Source organism: Gossypium hirsutum, chromosome D10, assembly GCF_007990345.1.
Source record: "Gossypium hirsutum isolate 1008001.06 chromosome D10, Gossypium_hirsutum_v2.1, whole genome shotgun sequence".
In the NCBI taxonomy this organism is placed as follows: domain Eukaryota; kingdom Viridiplantae; phylum Streptophyta; class Magnoliopsida; order Malvales; family Malvaceae; genus Gossypium; species Gossypium hirsutum.
Genome location: NC_053446.1, coordinates 33,253,048 through 33,266,916, shown reverse-complemented (window position 1 = coordinate 33,266,916; position 13,869 = coordinate 33,253,048). Strand labels below are relative to the sequence as shown.

The window sequence follows — 13,869 nt, the reverse complement described above, 5'->3', positions numbered from 1 at the left end:
AAAACCTACTAATTCAACATTTTCTCTTTTCCTCGTTCTAACTCCGAATTTGGTCTATTCGAATCTATATGAATGAATTTAAAATTAATTCATGTTTTTCAATTCAATTCACATCTTAGGTAAAATTACCATTTTTCCCTTAAACTTTTAATTAATGACAATTTCGTCCCTAGGCTCGAAAAATTTAATCCTTATTCCAAGCCTAGCCGATTTTTACATGTAAAATTTACAGCCCATGTATTTCATAAAATTCAAAATTTTTCCATGAATTTTACATCTTTTCAATTTAGTCCCTAAATCATAATTTCTTCAAAATTCCCTTTACAAAAGTTGTTTATCTATCAACAACCTTTCATTTTCTAGCATAAAACTTCATAATTCATCTATTTTCATCCATAGAAAAACTCTAGTACCTTGATAACTTTACAAATTAATTCCTGAGATAGCTAGATTAAGCTATTACGATCTCAGAAATATAAAAATCATTAAAAACGGGCAAGAATACTTACCTAATCAAGCAAAATAAGTTGGCTTGAGCTTAGGTTTCCATGGCTAGGTTTCCATGCTTTTAATTTGGGAAAGATGATATAAATGATAATATTTTTATTTTTTTATCATTTATCATCTTTTATTATTTCACTTTCCAATTTCATCCTTTTTTTTATTTTATTTTCCATGGATGAATCATCATCCTTAATCACTAAGCATTTTTAATGGTCTATTTACCATATAAGGACCTCCAATTTAAAGTTCTATAGCTATTTAATCCCTTTAGCTATTAGAACTCAACTTTTGCACTTTGTGCAATTTGGTCATTTATCAATTTAAACATGTAATCATAAAATTTCTTTATGAAATTTTTATACAACATTACTATCATACTATAGACCATAAAATAATATAAAAATAATTTTTCTTCCGAAATCGGATTTGTGGTCCCAAAACCACTGTTCTGATTTTACAAAAAACGGGCTGTTACACTTCAATAATTGATAATTATCCAAATTGACAAATGATCATTTTTCCCTTCATAATTCTCTACAAAATCATCTTTGAATACTATTCACTTTTGAAAAAATTGTGATTTAATCCCCTATTTTTCTCCACTTATTCAATTTGGTCCCTACTTACCAATTTTGTGTCATAAGAAATTTTGGGTTATTTGCACTTTGGTTCCTTCAAATTTTCTTTTATTTATATTTTAACCCTTCAAATTTTGAGTAATTATACTTAAATCCCAAATTTTTTCACATATTTACAATTTAGTCCCTATCTTAAATTAATATGTCACAACATACTTATTAATTCAACTTTCTCTCGCATCCACCATCTTTCTCTTTTATTAATTTTTTTTATTTTACTTTACCAAAGAATCCATTATACACAATTTTCACTTAATACTACTTTTATTTCATAATGATTTTAAAGGTGGTACATGTATATTGAATTGAAATCATCAATTCCTCCGTTAGTAATTTTGCTTCTTCCTTCAATTGTTTCTGAGGAGAAAGTTCTCTATTGATTCTGGAAAATGAAAATAATGCATCACTCAAACGAAGCACATTAGCACATTGAAAACAATAGTCACTGAACTACCATATAACATGCATTACTTCTCAAAATAACGTTCCAAGCTATGCGATTGACGATCCTTTGAATGGTTTCCAAAGCTAACTACTTCTCCTAAAAAGAGACGAGTTCAAAATGAAAAAGAAAAGAGACAAGGAATTGAATGATTACCCACAGTAAAAAAGGGTAGCGATGTCGAGGGGGTAGAAACATCGAGAAAAGTAAGACCGTCCCATGGTGAAGAAGAGGAACAACCAAAATGCACCAATTGGAACCTACGACACTAACAAGGAACTGGACTTCGTTAGTCGTCGGAAAGTCACAGACACGGCGAAGATGTCCACTGGGATCGATTAGAACCGCAGCGAAGAAGATGAAAGCATGAGATGGCATAAAACGTTGCCTTAAATGCAGCTGGCTTTGACTAGCGTTGGAGAGCAGCAAACACGGTAGTGGTATCGACCAGAATGGGTTGGAAGGAAGCCTGACAAGAATGGGTCAGGAGGAGGAACGAGGAATGGCAACTTGGTGAAGAATTATTTTTTAACCTACAACTGTTTCTTTTTTTACCTTTAGTGAATTTACCATAACCGGTGATTTCCCGGTTTTGTTTTCGCTTTATCCTTTTTTTTCAACAGTTACAATTAATTTTGATTCAATCTAAAGGCTCCTGTTTTTTGAAGCTTATGTAAGGTGGTAAGGTTTTTTTTTTTAGCTTTGCTGTAAGAGTTTTTGGTAGAATTTCCTAATATATTATTTTTAAATTATTTTCTTAAAAGCGTAATGGCGACCATGCTCGCCACTTTATAGGTAGCAAAATTAGACATGACTATAAATGATTCAATACTCCAATTTATTTGTTGATCTAATTATCACCAAATTATAAAAAGTTATAAAATAATTATTTAATTTTTTTAGTCACCTAACAATTTGAAATTTTTTTTGAGGTCACTAGCCATTGAATTATTAACGAAAAATAACTTGACATCTTTTGAAATTTGCATAATAACAACTTTAACTGTCAACATTTATACATTGTGTCAAATTAAACCTCGACATTTACACATTGTGTAATTTAGTCATCTTTTGCAACTTTACTTTTACTTGTGATGTTAAGGGTTAATTTTAAAATAATGAGAAAAAAATAAAAATTATTATATTGGATTTTCGAGTGTTTACATTTTTGGTATATTTTTTATAAAATTTAATTGATAATTTTTTTAGCTTTTTAGGTGAAAGAGTCGCAAAGAGAAGTAAAATTAAAAAAAAGAAGAAAGATCAAATGACACGATGTATAAACGTTGAGGGCAAATTTTTTAAGAATCAAGATTAAATTGATACAATGTATAAATATTGAGGATTAAAATTACTATTATGTCAATTTTAGAAATTGTCATGTGATCTTCCTATCAACAATCTAAAGGTTTGTGAGAAAAAAATAAAAGAAAAAAAATTCAATAATTAAGTAATATTTTGTAAGACAAAAAAAAGATACTAATAATTAAGGCCCTACCAATGTAATTTACCGTATTTATTAATTGATTCTCCATTGCCTTAAATTTTTTGCGTACCAAAACAATCCACCTCTCATATCAAGACTTAGGAAATGATTAATATCCCAATTTAATGTTTGCTTATTTTCATTTCATCACATGTGATGTTCTTAAAGTTCAAAAAAACATATCATTTGCGTTACTAAAATTTCTTTTTCTCTACATTTAATTTTTAAAAGAAATTGATTTATAGGTGTCTATATTTTATTATTTTTTTAATAATAATAATTGTAATCTAATCATTTTTGAACAATTTTAAAAGCACACTCCTTCATAACAATATAATGCTTAATTTGATATGATTTAACTCAATTTCAATTCCTTAACTTTTCTCCTTATCGACCAAACTAACCCTTTTGGTGTTATACATGTATATAGGTTTTGGGTTCCTATATCAATGAGATTACTTCAGAGTTATATATATATATATATATATATATTTTAAAACACCAAATTATTTCAAAAAGTTTATTAGTGGGTGGTTTTTTTAAAACAGAAAAACACAAGTATTCCTCTTGAGTTATACGTATTTTTAAATTGTTTTGAATTTATTAAAATCATATTTCAGTTTACACAATTCATGATACATATTTTTAAATAATCATAACTAAAAGAAATTATTACAAAAACATGATTAAATTGATACCTGAATTGTATCTTAACTTATATCATAACAATATCTAATTTAAAGAGAATTTAGAGAGAACTTATACAGAGAGTTAAATTTAAGATATTAGAATTCCTAAGACCTCAATATTATTATTAAGCCAAGCCTTGTTGATGATATATTTGTTTTCTTAAAACAAAATTAAAGTTGTGGAGTTTAAAGAATTTATTTATATTTATATTTTTTTTACTATAATCTATAATACACTTGTCACACCCTAAATTAATTTCATAAATTGTGTATGAGATAATTTTTTTATATTTAAATTTAAATTAAAATTTTACGTGTATAATTATCAAATCGAATTTTATATATTATATTGGATAAAAGTTTATGTGAAATTTTAACATTTGTCGCTTTAATAAAAGAAAAGAAAAAGATAAAGAAAAGTACTTGTAGTTCGATTATTCCGCACACAACTGTTGGATGGTTTGTGAAGGCAAAATACAAGTCCAAATCAATACTAAAATGAAAGAGACCCACTAGGAATTTGCAACGAAAAATCTAAAGAATAAAGGTTAAAATGTATTTTTAGTCCCTATACTTTTACAAAATTCAAGATGCGGTCATTATACTTTTAAGTTAAAAATTAAATCTTTTATTCTTTTCCAAATTTAAAATCCTAACCCAATCATTAAAGCGGATAGTAATTTTCATCAAAATTTATAAACTTAACATATTTATTTTTCATTAATTATAATAATGTGAGGACAACTTAATTACCATGTTAACTTGATAAATTTTAACAGAAATTATTAATAATAATAGTAAAATTTTTAAAGTGAAAAAGTAATAACACTTTATTTTTAACTTTTTTTAATTACAAGGATTGAATCTTACTTTTTTTTTCAAAGTATGAAGACTAACAACAATTTTAACCAAAAATAAGTGAAAGTTTTTAAGTTGAAATATGTTCTATGCCTCTCTAGTTTTTACATATTTGGAATTTAGTCCCCTACTTTTATTTTAAGAAATTTAATTTCTCTACTTTTCAGATATAAAAATAGTTTACTTGTTGACTTGGTCAAAATTATTCTATTAAATTCAGGTTAATTACAAGTCATTTTTTTATTACATGACTACTAAGTGAGTATTTTTTAAAAGCCAAAATGTCATACTAACTAATTTAGCAATTGGAATTGAAATTTAAAAAGTGGAGGGAAAAAAAATTCTTAAACGTAAAAGAACTAAATTTTAAATATAAAAAAATACAGGGACTTAAAAGTATATTTTAACCTAATTTTCCAATCAAAACAAGAATCAAATTATACTAGATCTAAAGGGTAGTTTAGGAAGGAAAGTCCCACCAGATTTCAGTCTTTGACAGCGAGAAGCCAACCAAACTTCCCCCCACTATATATCCCAACTAACCGTCTACTTCAACCTCGTTGTGGTACTCCCCATTCGCCGCCATACACCATGCCGTCAGTGGCTTCACTTCCACCATCACCACAGATACCGACACTCAGCCGTACTAAAACAGCAGCAAGTATACTTTTAGGTAAGTATGAATTGGGTCGGTTGTTAGGCCGTGGAAGCTTTGCAAAAGTTCACGAGGCAACTTCTCTTGAGGACAATTACAGCGTTGTGGCGATCAAGATCATAGACAAAACGAAAGCAGTAGATGCCGCCATGGAACCGAGGATAATCCGGGAAGTTTCAGCTATGCGCCGCCTACAACATCACCCGAACATTCTTAAAATCCACGAGGTGATGGCCTCAAAGACCAAGATCTACCTCGTCATGGAACTAGCCTCCGGTGGTGAACTCTTCTCCAAAGTGTTACGCCGTGGCCGATTAACTGAATCCGCCGCACGTAGGTACTTCTCCCAACTCGTCTCCGCTCTCCACTTCTGCCACCTAAACGGTGTCGCCCACCGTGATGTGAAGCCTCAAAATCTGTTGTTAGATCAAAGTGGAAATCTGAAAGTTTCGGACTTTGGTCTCTCGGCTCTACCAGAACAGCTAAACGACGTCGGTCTTCTGCATACAGCTTGTGGAACGCCGGCTTATACAGCTCCTGAGGTTGTCCGGAGAAAAGGGTATAACGGTTCCAAGGCGGATGCTTGGTCTTGTGGTGTCATTTTATTTGTTCTGTTGGCAGGTTATTTACCCTTTGATGATGGTAACTTAATGACTATGTACAAAAAGATTCAACGAAGGGAGTTTCAATTTCCATCTTGGATATCAAAGCAAGCAAAAGCTATAATATGGCAGCTTTTAGACCCGAACCCCGACACAAGAATGAGCATAGCCAAGTTAATGGAAACTTCATGGTTTAAGAGAACTTCAAAGGCGTTTCCATCATCCAACAGCCAACAAGAAAGTTTGTTACATGACAGGAAGTTGAAACATGATATGGTTTGTAATGGAGTTAATGCTTTTGATATAATAGCTTTGTCTTCAGGGTTGGATTTGTCAGGGCTTTTAGAAGGAGGGGATAATAAGAGGAAGGAAAGGAGGTATACAACTTCAATGGAGTTGGATGGGGTAATGGAGAGGGTTAGGGAGGTAGGGGAGAGATTGGGGTACAGAGTGGAGAGAGGGAAAAGAGGGGTTATGGGGTTAGGGAAAGGGAGGGTGGTAGTGGTGGTGGAGGTGGTAGAGGTGGCAGAGGTGTTCGTATTGGTGGAGGTTAAGGTGATGGATGGTGGGGTAGAGTTTGAGGAAGGGCAGTGGGTGGATCTGGAAGCCGGCCTTGGAGACGTTTTTGTTTCTTGGGATAATGGTGCTTTAGGGTGATGGCGTTTTTGTTTGGTAATGTACATGGAAGGTTTTTTTTTTCCCTCTTTCTTTCCCCTACTTTTGTTGTATTCATTAGTTATTTTATTTGGTCTGAATCTAGATAGATATAAAAGATGAAAATTATAGTGATAATTTCAGCAGCTGAATAATTTATTATTATTTTGTTGATTTCTTGGCAACTTTCCATAGATTTTGCGGAACTGATAAAATTGGAATCAATTCCAGAAACAGGGGAAGAAGCTGAAACATAAAAGTTGTTAAAAAAACACGTGGATTAACAACTAAATTTCACAAACAGGAAAATATTGTCAGAGTTTTGGAAGCCAGAACTTGTTCTTCCGAGTGTAGAGTTGTTGTAAATCTAATGTAATAGTGTAAGAGAAACAGGAATGGCAGAAATCAAAACCAGCATGTTTTGAGTTTAAAGTTATCCCTCTCCATAATGTCTTCTTTCTCATACAATGTAACATTTGTTGAAACATACATATTATATCTCGGTTGCAGTTTTCTATGTTGCTTGGACTCTTATTTTTTTTTTCCTTTAATGCATGATGCCTACCCGAACACGAATGTGAAGATATAATCTTTTAAAATTCTCTGCATGAAAAACTTTAACATCATATTAAATACCAACACATATCCGGTACGTAAAATCAAATCCAAATGTTTTTGGCATTTTTTGTTGGTATTATTCTTTTCAATAAATTTGAATCAATTGCAGAGGTCTCCCACACCCACAATACCAAAATTTCTGGAATCAATCTTTTTCAAGATAATTCCATTGATTGTCCATCCCAAAAACTCCAAACTATATTCCACCAATCAAAGAAACAAGAAAAAGAAATGGAAGAAACTGATAATCAATTGACAAAAACCGAAATTACATCCAGATAGTGGCTGCCACCAACAAACATAATTTAGCAGCAACAAAGAGAATGAAGAAAAGATAACATTAAGCAGATTTACCAGCATAACAACCAAATGTATTTCATTTGAGCAAATTAATCTCTCTTAAAATAATCAGAGCAATTTAATTTTTATCAATTCAAAAGTGAGTAAAATGTTAAAGTTTCATCAATTTTATATGATTTTTTATTAGAATAATAATACTTTTAGCCCTCAAAATTTATATATTATGTCAATTTGGTCTTAATTTAACAAATTTATTCCATAAAAATTGTATAAATGTTGAAGTTGCACTTGTTGGGTTTTTTTTTTTTAGAATTAAGGTCAAAATGACAAAATAAGTAAACATTAAAGGCCAAGTTTGTTGCTACACCAATTAAAATTATGTATAGTTGACAGAAAATATTAACGCTATGATTAATTATCCTTAGTTATTTTTTAAATTAAAGGAGATTAAATTGCTTTACATTTTTTAAAGAGACTAATTTACTCAATTTCAAAAAAAAACCAGACTGTTTTTACCTAATTCATTTTACATTTTCAGGTTAATCGGACACCTCAAGTTAGAAAAACAAAACATTTTATACCAAGTACTCTTAGCTATGGTAGGCCTTTATCCACCAGCCTTGACAGGCCGTAATGGCCCGTGTGCGGAGTTCCACTGCTTAGTTTCGGCCTTTATATTTTCGACGTCCTAAAAAGTGGATAAGGAACAAAGCATTCTCCATCCTTCATTTAACGCCTGATTAAACCAACCCAAGTCTCACAGGAACTATGGGAGAGCCCCCAACCAAAATGCACCACGTACCTCAACAAGTAGGTCCCCCACGTGCAACGTGATTCAATCTAATTGGTCATTCATACACCTATCAGTTGCTTAGAAACCTCACTCCGTTATAGACGAAAGAAGGCGGGGGGGGGGGGGGAACATGCTCACAAGGAAGATAAACAAAGAAACAAAAAAATGAAAATGGCAGTTCAGGCAGCACTCTCAGTTGTCTCAGTAAGTTCAGTGCCTAAAATCAGGTGTAAGAAGGTTGAAACCAGAGTTAATGTAATGAAGAACCAAAGAGAGGTTGGTCTTGTTAAGTTCAAGCTGGTTAGAAACCATGGGGATGGAAGAATCAACTTCACAAGATTGAATGCTGCAGGGTTGTCTGAGATTGAACCTGATCTCAATGAAGACCCTGTTGACAGATGGGCCACCAACAGCGTCAGCTCTGTCAGTTCTTTTCGTTTCTATTTCTAATCTAATTGCTTTACTTAAAAGTATTCATATCCCAGTCTGTCTTCTGTATGTATATGAGTACAAGAGTATACATTTTTGTTATATGAATATGTTGGTTCATTTCAATGCTTATGTTTTGTTGAATTATAGGAAGATTTTAAGTATGGGGAATATGATGGGCACCATACTTACTTTGAAGGAGAGGAGAAAGGTACATGAAAGAGTTAAATTTGATGTTTCTGTTTAACCAGTGGTGAAACAACATATAACTGGTTGAAGCTTTTTTACTTCAGGAACATTTTGGGGAGCCATTGCTGATGACATTGAAGCTATTGAACCTCCAACAGGATTCCAAGGCTTTATTTCATGGCTCTTCCTCCCTGCAGTTGCTGCCGGAATGTTTTTCAATGTTCCAGTAATTCATTTCATATCTTCATTTATCTTTCTATCTTTTGAAAAGAAAAACACATAAGATTAACAAGATGAATTTAATGTTGTAGGGGGAGTACTTGTTCATAGGAGCTGGAGTGTTTACGGCTATATTTTGTATAATTGAGATGGATAAACCAGATAAGCCTCACCACTTTGAGCCACAGATATATAACATGGAAAGGGGAGCTCGTGATAAGTTAATAAATCACTACAATACCATGAGCATTTGGGATTTTAATGAGAAATATGGAGATCTCTGGGATTTCACTATCAAGAAAGATGATATAACAAAGAGATAAACTTCTCTCGATCAGAAAAAGAGAACTGTAATTATTAGCTACTGTCATGTGAGCATGGTCTGGAAGGTATAGTTTCTTTTTCCCTTGTTTTTTGAGAAGATAGTTTTTATTGATTACTATGTTTGTGTTAAGAGGATCACTTAATCAGTAAGCCATCTATATTGTGATTGCAGATGTATTTTTCGGTCCGATGCGATCACGTTCGATTGCAGTAGATACTAAATCGAAACTGTCGCCTTAAGTAGGCTGCTAAAACTTCATCATAGGTGTGAGAGCTTTGGGAGTGCTTTTATGATGATTGCTTTACAAGGTTAATTTGAATGCCTACTATATCAGTTTCCATCATTTGTTTTTGAAGATATAAAGGCTCTATTCCATTGAGTACCGAGAATAAGATTATATGCAAATTCTACTGTTTATACCTCATTCTCAGCTAAAATTTCTGCTTTTCTTATGGACTGAAATTTTCTTCACATTCTGCAAATAATGTTCTGGAAATAGGACCTTGAAGGTAGTACCTATGTTACTCGGACTCGGAGGTGACATGGGACATAAGTATGCTCATTTTTATTTTAATATTTGGAAAATAAACACGGATATTTCAAGTAACAAAGAAACACCACATCATTTTAACTAGTTCCTTTTAAAATATATAGTTTTTATCCCTAAATATTTGAAACATTTTGTCTATTTTCTAGTCCTATCTATTGCATAATAACTTTTATGCATCCCTGCACAGAAAATCCATTAGACAGTCACCATTATTCTTGAGTTCCTAAGATGTCACCATGTTTCCTATAGAACATTGATATCTGGTACAAGCAAGAATTTGTCAATGTGGAGGAACTAGTTTCAACTTGGATATGAAAGCTTCCTTTGCATTCAGATATAGCTTTTAATCTTAACAATCATACAAGGTTACCAATGGCCTGGTCAAAGTTAATCACTCACCAGTTACAATTTTGCAGAAGCAATATAGCAATGTCATTGATTGATGCATAAACTATAAATTCTTTAATTCTAATAATATATTATTTCCATGGCAGCTTGATTGTCAAAGAAAGAGTTTTTCAGTTTCACTTATATAGTTTATAAACAAACCAGCTGAGGGTCAAAGGCTCGAAACCAGAACAAGAACCAGAGAAAAAAAGAAATGAGAATCAAACCCCACCAGCAAGTGTTTTTCTCTTGGTTCCTTCTCTTGTTTCTCTTCCATGGTTCCCAAACCCAACCAAGCACCACAGGCTACACTTGCACACCTAACCAGACCACTTATCCATGCCAAACCTACGTTTTCTACAGAGCCACCGCTCCTAACTTCCTTGACCTGGCTTCCATTGGCGATCTTTTCCATGTTAGTCGTCTAATGATAACACAACCAAGCAATATTTCCTCCCCTTCGTCTCCTCTCATCCCTTACCAATCCCTCTTTGTTCCCATAACATGTTCTTGTAACTCCGTTACCGCTACTTTTGGTAGCCTTTCAGCTGCCAACCTCACTTACACAATCAAAGGAGGCGATACTTTCTATCTCGTGTCAACTAGGAACTTTCAAAACCTTACCACTTACCAATCTGTCGAAGTTTTCAATCCGAGTTCCGTCCCTACCCGACTCAAAATAGGGGGCGAAATAGTCTTTCCGATCTTCTGCAAGTGTCCTAATGAAACTCAGGCTAAAACTGGAGTGAATTACCTTGTTTCTTATGTGTTTCAGCCTTATGACAACTTATCATTAGTCGCCTCAAGATTCGGAGTTCGAACTCATGATATAAACAGCATGAATGGAAATAAAATACACCCTTTTGATACCATTTTCATTCCAGTTAATAAACTGCCTGTGTTACCTCAGCCTAAGGCACCTTCAGCAGCCTCTCCTGGAAATGCTGAGAAGAAAAGGGCCATAGTAGGATTGGCAATTGGGTTGGGAATTTGTGGGGTTCTTTTGATATTTTTCTTTGCTGTGTTGCTTTATAGGGATGTCTTTTCCAAGAAAAGAGACATGGAAAGGCCTGAGGATAATCAGAAGATACAGTTTAATAGGCCAGGGATGCTAATGAAGGGAAATGAAGTAAATTTGATGGCGGATGTGTCAGATTGCTTGGATAAGTACAGGGTGTTCAATATTGAAGAACTTAGAGAAGCCACTGATTGCTTTAATGAGAGTTGTTTGATTCAAGGATCTGTTTATAAAGGTTCCATTAATGGAGGTACCTATGCCATAAAGAAGATGAAGTGGAATGCATGTGAAGAGCTTAAGATCTTACAGAAGGTATCATTTGATTCGTTTTTCTTATCTTCTGAATAACATTTTTTCCCCTCTTCTTTGGACTAATCTGTGAAGACTTCTGCAAGGACTTAAGTGAAAATAATCCTAATAAAATGAACATAATTGAAAATAAGGACACCAATGGAAGGACCTCACTAACAAATGATAATAACAAACGTTTGAATTTATATTACCAATAAAATAGTGGTTAGTTTAAGTGACCTGTCTATTCATTAGATGATAATGTAGTAGGAAAGAAGCATAAAAATATATGAAGTCAAATGCCATGGAGACGATGACAAATCCTATTTTATGGTATAGTATAATATTTACATCTTTGAATGTCCACCTATTTCCTGCTTGTTCTTTTGGCTGGTATCATTACCGATGTTGTGGGGGAATATTCTTAGATCATCGCATTTCCATAACTAAATAATTGAACTCATATTAGTTCTAAGAAGTAAAAGTATGATTGAGAGAGTGTTAAATTGTATTCATATTAGTTCTAAGAAGTAAAAGTATGATTGAGAGAGTGTTAAATTGTATTTTATTTATTTATATTAAAAAATAAGTAAATTAGTTTTTGTAAGTTAAATCAAAAAGTAAATTAATTTTGTGTATTAAAAATTTCATACATTTCTAATATTAAAAACTAACATAACGGACAGAATAACTACAGAGATTAGTTTTTAACAGTAGAAATGATTTGTATTTTTAATAGGACTAATTTACTCTTTCATTTAACAGGACTACTTTACCTATTTTTTAAGTAGAGATAACAAGATATAATTTAATTCCTAATATAGGGTCTTCTATAATACTTTCATCCTCTCCAAGATGATATTATATAACGCCTATAACCTTTTCTTTTATTCCTAAAGTAAGCATGATTTGATTAATGGACTGAACCATGATTCTGATTTTGAAGGTAAACCATGGAAATCTGGTGAAGTTGAAGATGATATTATATAACGCCTATAACCTTTTCTTTTATTCCTAAAGTAAGCATGATTTGATTAATGGACTGAACCATGATTCTGATGTTGAAGGTAAACCATGGAAATCTGGTGAAGTTGGAGGGGTTTTGCATAGACCCTGAAGATACAACTTGCTATCTGGTATACGAGTTCATCGAAAATGGCTGCCTTTACTCTTGGCTTCATCAAAACAACAATGGAAAACTAAATTGGAAAACAAGGTTAAGGATTGCAGTTGATGTGGCAAACGGTCTGCAATACATCCATGAGCATACAAGGCCAAAAGTTGTACACAAAGACATCAAAAGCGGCAACATTCTGTTGGATTCCAACATGAGGGCCAAAATTGCTAATTTCGGACTGGCCAAATCCGGCTGCAATGCAATAACCATGCACATCGTTGGCACCCAAGGTTACATTGCGCCCGAATATGTTGCGGAGGGGGTGGTGTCGACGAAGATGGATGTTTTCTCTTTTGGGGTTGTTTTGCTTGAGCTAGTGTCTGGCAGGGAAGCCATTGGTGAAGGAGGGAAGCTGCTTTGGGGAAGTGTTAATGGGGTTTTTGATGGGAGTGAGGAGAGAAAGGTGAAGAAAGTGAAGGAGTTTATGGATGGAGGTTTAGAAGGAGGGGGGTGTTGGATGGAGAGTGTGATGAATGTAATGGGGATTGCCATCGCATGTGTGAATAAAGACCCAAGGAGGAGGCCTAGGATGGTGGATGTTGTATATGCTTTGTCCATGACCCATGATTTGTTTTTCCATGTCTCGGAAGATGGGTTATCCCCTCCTCTTTTTCCAAGGTGAATGTTGTTATATGTTTTGATTCATATTCACGTATCGGTATCGAGATCGACTATTGTAAAAATAGATAAAAGTATCATGAAAGATTTTTATTAGAAGTCAGATTGTATTTTGCGTTTTGTGCTAAAAAAATAGATAAATTAGTCTATATATATTAGATAAAAGAGTAAATTTGTCATTTATATTATAAATTTCATCTATTTATACTGTTAAAAATTTGCATGACTAATAGAATAACTGGACACTGACATGTGACGTGCCATGTGTACCTCATGCCGATGTGTAGGAACCATTTTTTAACATTAGAAATGAATGAAATTTTTAATAAAAAGATCAACTTACTCTTTGATTTGATGTATAATGATTAATTTATTTATTTTTTGAGTAAAAAAAACAAAATATAATCTAACTCTTAATACATAAAAG

The 13,869-nt window shown here is 32.9% G+C and overlaps 3 protein-coding genes across 3 annotated transcripts; all 3 read left to right on the top strand.

Moving 5' to 3' along the window:
• Positions 1-4,959: 4,959 nt before the first annotated feature.
• On the top strand, positions 4,960-7,045 carry LOC107915011 (CBL-interacting serine/threonine-protein kinase 7). Its single transcript, XM_016844101.2, has 2 exons — positions 4,960-6,562; positions 6,724-7,045. Exon 1 carries the CDS (start codon positions 5,209-5,211, stop codon positions 6,529-6,531), a length of 1,323 nt encoding a protein of 440 aa, XP_016699590.1. The 5' UTR covers positions 4,960-5,208; the 3' UTR covers positions 6,532-6,562; positions 6,724-7,045.
• Positions 7,046-8,161: 1,116 nt separating this feature from the next.
• LOC107915013 (photosynthetic NDH subunit of subcomplex B 5, chloroplastic) lies at positions 8,162-9,818 on the top strand. The gene is made up of 5 exons (XM_016844104.2): positions 8,162-8,662; positions 8,819-8,879; positions 8,962-9,083; positions 9,169-9,465; positions 9,573-9,818. The coding sequence occupies exons 1-4, from the start codon at positions 8,405-8,407 to the stop codon at positions 9,397-9,399; spliced, it is 672 nt and encodes a 223-aa protein (XP_016699593.2). The 5' UTR covers positions 8,162-8,404; the 3' UTR covers positions 9,400-9,465; positions 9,573-9,818.
• Positions 9,819-10,430: 612 nt separating this feature from the next.
• On the top strand, positions 10,431-13,622 carry LOC107915012 (serine/threonine receptor-like kinase NFP). The gene is made up of 2 exons (XM_041103221.1): positions 10,431-11,668; positions 12,715-13,622. Exons 1-2 carry the CDS (start codon positions 10,553-10,555, stop codon positions 13,444-13,446), a joined length of 1,848 nt encoding a protein of 615 aa, XP_040959155.1. The 5' UTR covers positions 10,431-10,552; the 3' UTR covers positions 13,447-13,622.
• Positions 13,623-13,869: the final 247 nt, after the last annotated feature.